Genomic DNA, 8,575 nt, shown 5'->3' with positions numbered 1-8,575 from the left:
AAGATTTAATTTCTCTGTTACTAGGATTGCCGTTGCCTACATACCTGCACGACATACCAGAAAATAACGAGAAGGACGTGATTTGCACAGTACAGTGGGGTCCACACACGTCCAAGTTCTGTATTTTTGTTTTAGCTGTGAGCTACATTAAGAAACAATTGAGGTGCTGATGGCCCGGCTGCCTTTTTCTATACGAGTCAACCTCAGCCAGTAGATGCACCTTAGTTTTTTTCTTTCGTTAACCCTTACGAAGTTAGCCTGAATGGTCTGAATATTCGCCGTCTCCTCGAGTCGCACTACCGTAAGGCGGGATGTTACTAAAAGAAGGAACGGGGAACGGGGAATAAGAAAATGAAAAATGAGAATAAATCCTAACCTAACTTTAGGGGCTTTAGAAGGACTCATAAAACGAAGGGGCTTATATCCGAGGGGCTTATAATCGAATTTTTTTTTGTTTACAGGTAGACGAGCCTATAAATTTTTGGCAGGTAGGGCGAGGGGGGGGGGGGGGGGGGTTATAAGCAGGGGCTTATAAGTTGGATTTTAAAGTTTATATCTCACCTGATAGAAGAACTATCGTGCGTTACACCGAGTAATTCACATATTATCGTTCTTATGACACCTTTTTTTTTCACTCCCTAGTTTCCAAATTTTCAAAGTTACCGTAAAGTCGTAACAGTACTATCATATTGAAATAAATTTTGTATTTTTTGGATGAACCGTTAAAAATTAAGGTTTCATTTGAATCAGATCACGCATAGGATCAAAAAGTCACACGTGCACAGTACATATAATATATAATAGCATTTAGAAGTGGAATCGTTGAAAAGGTAACTTATTACGTTCTAGAATAAATAGTTTCTTAAAACGATGTTACTTGTCACATAATTTGTAGAAAACGCGCAATGAATTTAATTGCTATAACTGTGGCGAAACATGTCGCGTTCACATGAAAGTAGACAGTGTGCGGGTCACGGAAAAAGCAAGCAAAAGTAACCGCCTTCGCACGCGCGCAAACTTTAAATAGATTTCAAATAATTATCATGGGGTACAGGGATTTGCTCTTTTAGCTCATTCTTGATAAGTATCGGGGCGCAGGTGATGATAAATAAATTTTCCCTATTTCTAGTTGTCAGTTTTTATAAGGAGCAGTCAGTTTTTTAATAAAACCTTTTGTTTTGAAGCAAATGACAGGTTGATGACGGAGCCAAAACGACATCTCGTGTTTTGTGTTTTTAGAGGCCGAGCTAGACCGGTGAATATCATGATAAAAGATTCGAAGATATCGTGGAATTTGAGCAGGTAGCTGTAATTCTCTTTCTGATATATAATACCGGTTTGGATTGTAAATTGCTTGGAGGCCCTTGCAAACAGGATAACCGACACCTGCTTGCAGGTGAGGGTTGTGTTTGTTCATTTGGCCGCATTAAAGCTTGGGACAAGTATTAAGACTGAACACACAAGAGAATGTGAGAAAAAATTAGCGAAAGATTGAGTTATAACGTGTACAATGATTAACTGAGATGGCTAGCACTACAGCTATCGTAATATGCAGTATTGCGGCATTTGATTCACTCCTCATTCTAACTGCCAACACCTTCACTGTATACATTTTCTGGTCTCATCGAAACAAACTAAAACGCACTTCGTTTTTGCTAATTAACTTGGCTGTAGCGGATTTGCTCATCGGCTTCACAGAACCAGTAGCGATCGGAACAGTCGGAATACCGCAGCGATTTGGCCAATAATTCTACGGGAATGTTTCAACCGCATTTCAAGCAATGTTGGCTGCCACTTCTGTCGTCTACCTCGTTCTCATTTCCTTGGAACGAGCGTTTGCATTGATTTGCCCATTTCGACATCGAGTGATAAGCACTCGAGCTTACATCTACAGTATCATTTTTGTGTGGTTTTCAGGAATAACTGTGGGTGCATTCACTTTGCTCGCTGTAAATGGAATAGTGGATTTTATCCATTGGATAGTAGTCTATTGCTGTATTTTAGCTTCGTGTTTGCTGACCATATGTGTTACTTATTTGATAGTCAGAAGAAAGGTTAATACTTGTCGACTGGATCCTACAATGGTTAAAAATCGCAGCGAAAACGGACCTGATGGTGAGAAACATAGCACTAAACTTTCGAGGACTCTGTTTATTATGATATCTGTATCTCTTGGTTTTTGGCTTCCAAGCACCGTAATTTTTTCTGTTCACAGCTTATGCCATAGATGTGTCCCAATTCCTCTTATCTACGCTTCTACAGTATTACACCTGGCCAATTCTCTTCTTAATCCTGTAATATACAGTTTTAGAATGCCGATTTTTAGAGAAGCCGTAGGTAAATTAAAACCGAAAAAACAGTCAAAGAAGTACGAAATTAGCGGTCACTCTTGAAATTTTATTATCTTTTATAATTATTTTAGATTTTCGTAACTGAATAATAAGAAAATGCCGGTCATGATAGTACGTTTACTTAACGAACAAAAGAGTTTGCCTTGAATTTGTTCAATTTTACATCATTTTTACCTCCACTTACACTTTATTATCAATAAAACTGGAGTTTCTTTGTGCCTTGAAAGCTGAAGAGGATTTAAAATCTTAATCATAGACTCAATTTGTTCTTATAAGTTTTCCAGAATCAGTTAACTTTGTTCGCATTGATTTACTTTCTTCTAATGTAGTGGGCTCATAAAACCGAGGCGGGAAAGACAATCTTTATGTCGTTGGAGACTAGTGTCGTGAATGCCGAAGGGCCGTTCTTCACGATATCACAGTGTTAAAGCAAATAGGGTTTATTTCACCGCTTCGATCCTCACAGTACAATGGCTCGCTCACACACTACACAAAATCGTGACTTTCTTGAATCTATAAGCTTTAGATTTTAATGCGATCTGTCATCAAGTTCTCTATCGCTCTGACAGACGAGTGAAACTATTAATAACAAAATCAAAGGAATAAAATCACGCCATCTCACAATCACGCTACACTCTTGCTTCATAACACTCTCCCCCTGTTCATCGCGAATAGTGATGAACAATTCGATTTTTCTAATCATAGTTGCAATGTCTGTAATAGAAATGTTCAAAGATCAGTAGTCATCATCAGTAAGTTCGGCAACATCCTTTATCCTGGCACGTGCTGCCACAGCAGCGTCTCTTGACGGCCTGAAGACTGGTGCTTCAGCCCTGAGGGTGGCTCTCGGCGTAGCTGTTGTCCTGTCACAGGACAGCTCCATTGGATAAAGGTGTTGGACAGGTCTCTCCAGATAAGATCTTCCCGCTCGCAGTTTAGCCCCTCTGACAACTCCGTCTCGTCCAGTAATCAGCTCTTCGACTATTCCTAGCTTCCACAATCCACGATTCTTTTCTTCGCCTTTAATGATGACAACATCTCCCTTAGCTAGGGCCACCTTACTTCCTTTGTACTTTAAATTGTGCTGCTCACGCAAGCCTCGAAGGTATTCTGAAGACCACCTCCCCAATAGTACGTCTTTACATTTCTTCAGGTACCGTGCACGCTTTCTCAGGTCTTGGTTCTCCAACTGATGGCTCTGTGCTTCAGGCAATAGATTCGGGCGGCCAAACTGCAACAGGTTGGGGGTCAATATGGGTAATTGAATGTCCTCTTCAACGTAGCTCAGCGGGCGGTTATTCATGGTAACTTCAACGTCCAGAAGAACATCCTGTAGCTCGCTCCAGGTAAGCATACCGTTTCCCACTGTCTTGTTAAAGGCTCTTTTGACAAGACCAACCATCCTCTCAAATTGACCTCCCCACCAGGGTGCTCTGGACAGGTTGAACTGCCACTTGACGACGCCTTTGGCTAGGAAGTTATGCAGGCGCTCATCTTTCATCACGTTTCTCAGCCACTTCGCTGCTGCCACGAACGATTTACCGTTATCGGAATAGATTTTCTCTGGACGGCCCTTTCTGGCGATCAGGCGCTTAAGGGTGCTGATGAACTCGTTAGTCTCCAAGGTTTTGGTAAGCTCTAGGTAAAGTGCTCGTCTCAGGCTACAGGCGTACAGGACAATATAGGCTTTCCCTTCTCTGTTTTTGCTTGTGCGGTACTTGATGGGACCGGCGTAGTCAACACCAACTACTTGAAATGGTGAATTTCCTTCAGTGCGGTCACGAGGTAAATTACCTTGAGGTGGATTGGCGAACGCAGCGATCTGAAACCGTTTGCATCCGTAACATTGCTTGATTACTCGTTTAACAAGCTTGCGCAACCTTGGTATCCAATGAGACTCTCGCACTTTGGCCATGGTTAGTCCTACTCCCCCATGAAGAGTAATCTCATGAGCGTGTTGTACGAACTTCAGGGTGTAGAGGGCACTATCAGGGAGATAGACGGGATAGTTTCCCTGGATTCTTCCACGGCACTCGAGAACCTCCTTTCGGTTTGGCTGCAGGTTAAGTCTTAACTGGTCTTCCTGGAATTGATCAGATCCCTTCCACTGTTTTTGAGTCTTCTTCTCCCAGAACAACCTCTGCTTGTTAATTTCCTCGGTAGTCAATGGACCTTTAATTCTCTGATTTCTTGGGGATTTGCTGTTGCGCAGGAATCGTGCGACCCACGCCCCCACTCTCAATGTGCGCCAAAGGGATGATCTTAGTAACAGTTCTGCTTGGAGGCTTTCGCTTCTGCGTTAGATTCTGGGCTTGCAACTGTTATGATGTCCGGCGGCCAGCTGTCTTGTTCCTTCAACCATGTCGGACCATTCCACCACAACGAGTTATCTTCCTTTACTAGTCCTCCTCTACTTGCTAAGTCTGAAGGGTTTTCTTGGCTCGGTACATGCCTCCATGTGATTTCAGTTTTCTCTCTGATCTTGCGGACGCGGTTGCTGACAAACTGCTTATATTCCCCGGAGCCCCTTATCCAGTGTAGGGCGACACTACTGTCTAGCCATGCGTACAAGGACTTAACTGGAAACCCGATCAGCGCATCTCGTACATTAGTTAGCAAGTTAGCCGCCATATGTCCAGCCACTAACTCAAGTCTGGGGATAGTGAGACCTTCTTTGGCGGGGCGTGCCTTCGCTGCTACGAGTCCCTGCGTCACCACTGAATGTTGCTGGACCACTGCATAAACAGCTGCTGCTAATCCCTGTCCACTTGCATCGCCAAAGGCATGAAGAGTGATTTCACGGATTTCTTCTCCAGCTACAGCTAAGGACCTGGGCACTTCAACTTGGTCAGGCAGGTTATTTTCCCACTTACTCCACTTCTTTGCGATTTGTAATGGAATCTCTGCGTCCCACGCGGTCTTTTCCTTGCATATATCGCGATAAACAATCTTTCCTTGTAGGGTTACAGGCGCAGCAAGACCGATGGGGTCGTAGATCTTCGCAATTTTGCACAGCACACCTCTTTTGGTAGGGTCAGCAATCTCTGTAGGGAAGGTTACAGCTATTTTGTCATCTTCTTTATTCCATCGCAATCCCAGAAGGCCACACGCGCCTGGATTCTCTTCTAGCTGTTCTTTAGCGTAAGTAAGCCCAACTTCACTGTCAGTTGCTTCGGTTAATTCCAGCTCTCTAGCGTTTGAGTTCCATTTGTGTAAAGTGAAGGTGGCCTTTGCAAATATTTCTGTTGCAGTCTTCTTAACTTGTTGCGCCTTTCCAACTGTAGGACCGCCTGTCAGTAGGTCATCCACGTACAATCCCCTCTCAATCTCTGGTACTGTCTCAGGATAATCCGGCTTACAAATTTCGAGGTGATGCTGAATGACGCCCCCAAGAAGAAAGGGTGATGGGCCCAGACCAAACAAGGCACGCGTAAAACGCAGCGTACGTACTTTCTCGGGATTCTCTCTGTCAATCCAATGAAATCTCAAGGCGTCTCTGTCTTCTTCACCGATGCGCACTTGAAGGAACGCCTTTCTAATGTCTCCTGCTATTGCTACTGCATGAAATCTTCCGCGGACCAGCACTCTCCAAATCTGGTTTTGTAAGGGCGGTCCTGTCTCTAGAAACTCGTTAAGGGAAGGAGCTGTATCCCTGGCTCTAGCAGAGGCGTCGTAAACAATACGCATCTTCGTGGTTTCTGCATTCTCTCTAATTACAGCCTTATGGGGAATGTAAAATTCTTTTCCTTTAGCGGGCATTTTTGCTTCCTCTACAACTCCCTCTTCAAGCTGCTCACGGATTATGGCATCATACTCTTCTAACTTGCCGTTTCGTTTAAGTCGATGTAAAAGGGTTGCAAGGCGTTTCAGGCTACCCAACTTATTGTCTGACAAGGGGGGATGGTTTCCTTTCCATGGGAGAGCTGTTTCGTACCACCCCTCTGGACTGCGTTTTAGTTGTTCAAGGAATTCCTGGTGCACGACTCTCTGGTCACCAATGGGCGTGTCTTCCAACCCAAGGACATCCAAGCGGCACAATTCTTCATAGTCGGCGGCTGATGTCTGTGTGAGGAACATGTTTTCAATATCCACCTCAGCACCAGAAGACATTATTGTCCAGCCGAACCTGGTTTCTTCAGCAATGGGCTCTCCAATTTCTCCTACACGTTGATAACCAGCCATCTTGATGTTTGTGTACTCATTAGCGCCAAGTATAACATGGATGGGGAGAAATTTCTTAGTGTCAGCTTCTTCCATTTGCACTCCCTTAAGATGTGAATAACGTTTCAGCATTTCTGGATAGTTAGGATTCTCTAGCGATAAAAGTTCTCGTTGTTCAATCTTCGTAGCGCAGACTGGCAGCGTAAACCTTCCTTGAGTGTCACTGATGTTAACATCATAAGTCTCAATGCGCTTGGTAACCAGGCCCATGATCGTCTTGATACCGCGCGTAAGGGTCCGAGCTGGTTTAGCTTTCAAAAGATCCACCAACAAAGCTGAAATGTAGGTTCCAGTAGCGCCAGTATCAAGCAATGCGCGGCATTTGACTTCGTTGACTTTAACAACGACGACTGGATGGAAAACTTTCTCCCCCACGTGTGCGGCTGTCATTGCTGTCCCCTCACTTGATAGTTGGCTATTTCGGTCGCAGATTGAGGTGTGGTGCCTCTGCTTGCAATTCGCGCAGTTTCCTCTGCTCCGACAATTGGTTGCTCTATGCGGCCCAGTACAATTGAAGCACAGCCTTTTCTCCTGCAGATATTTCCTACGATCTTCAACGCTAGTAATGGCGGTACAATCTTTAGCTTTGTGCGATACTCCATGGCAGTAAACACAACCACGTGTCGCATTTCCGTTGCGTTCCTCCACATGAAAACTTCTTAAGGTATCGCGTGACTTCACATTTTCTCGGGCGTGGATTTCCTTCCATTCACGAAGCGCGTTAAGCAATTGCGTGAAATTCCACGACTGCCATTCTGGGTGACCCTGTACTAATTCAGCTTTAATTCCAGGCAATTTATTCAAAATACCATGCACCAATGCCACGCATTCGGAGGTTTTTCCTAATGTTTCGAGCGACTGAACATTGTAGAGTAAAGCTTCATAGAAGTCGTGTACTTTGGCCGGTTGAGTTCCGGAAATGAATGGAAGCGCAAGAATGTTTTCAATATATGCGTTGACGATCTCGCTCATCTTCCCATAATTACTCTTCAAAATACTTTTTGCGCGCTCATATCCTTCTGTAGTGAAGGGAAGGCCATCTATTCCTTTACGAACGCGTGGCTCTACTAGCTCCTTCAGATAGGCAAATTTCGTGACTGCTGGTAAATCGGTGCTATCAATTTCTGCTTCAAATTTGTTCCAAAACGACAACCAATTTTCAAGAGCCCCATTGTATTTGGTAATCACGAGCTTTGGTAATTTCACGCTATGTTTATGCGGCAAATCTGTCGTTGAGTTTTGGGCTTTGAAGAATTCTGCCTTTTGTTCCAGCTGATGCCGCTCAAACTTTAGCTGCTCCTCACGTTCTCGAGCTAAATGATATTCCTTGGTTTCCCGTTTTTCGTTTTCAGAACGAGTGATTATTTCTTTGAGACGAGCCTCTAAGAATTTAATGTCATTGTCCACAATGTCAATCTTACCTTCGGTTTCCTCTCCCCACTCTTTTACTTCGTCCACAGTTTCTCCCTTTTCCAGTTTTTCTTGCTCTATATCCCTCTTTAACTCCTCAACACCAGTTACTATAGTCTGCAAGGCTTCTTTGTGTCGACGAATCTTTTCCAAGTTATCGCTAACAGCAACATCCTTAGTTTTTCTCTGGTTAGTTCAAGCAACTGTAGCTTTGCGCTAAGCTTGGCCTCCATCTTCTGTATTCTAATTTTCTCAGCGTCCCGTCGGAGGTGCCACTTTGTCGTGAATGCCGAAGGGCCGTTCTTCACGATATCACAGTTTTAAAGCAAACAGGGTTCATTTCACCGCTTCGATCCTCACAGTACAATGGCTCGCTCACACACTACACAAAATCGTGACTTTCTTGAATCTATAAGCTTTAGATTTTAATGCGATCTGTCATCAAGTTCTCTATCGCTCTGACAGACGAGTGAAACTATTAATAACAAAATCAAAGGAATAAAATCACGCCATCTCACAATCACGCTACACTCTTGCTTCATAACACTAGATCGCAGATAATAACATTGCATAGCATAAATAAGATAAGGAAC

The 8,575-nt window shown here is 43.8% G+C and overlaps 1 protein-coding gene across 1 annotated transcript; it reads right to left on the bottom strand.

Moving 5' to 3' along the window:
• Positions 1-2,792: 2,792 nt before the first annotated feature.
• Positions 2,793-8,161, bottom strand: LOC140930855 (uncharacterized). Its single transcript, XM_073380569.1, has 2 exons — positions 5,225-8,161; positions 2,793-4,046 (listed from the first exon to the last, which is right to left on the bottom strand). The coding sequence occupies exons 1-2, from the start codon at positions 7,542-7,544 to the stop codon at positions 3,088-3,090; spliced, it is 3,279 nt and encodes a 1,092-aa protein (XP_073236670.1). The 5' UTR covers positions 7,545-8,161; the 3' UTR covers positions 2,793-3,087.
• Positions 8,162-8,575: the final 414 nt, after the last annotated feature.

Source organism: Porites lutea, chromosome 3 (genome assembly GCF_958299795.1).
Source record: "Porites lutea chromosome 3, jaPorLute2.1, whole genome shotgun sequence".
Lineage (NCBI taxonomy): Eukaryota > Metazoa > Cnidaria > Anthozoa > Scleractinia > Poritidae > Porites > Porites lutea.
The sequence above is the reverse complement of the archived record's forward strand: the minus strand, read 5'-3'. Positions and strand labels throughout refer to the sequence as shown.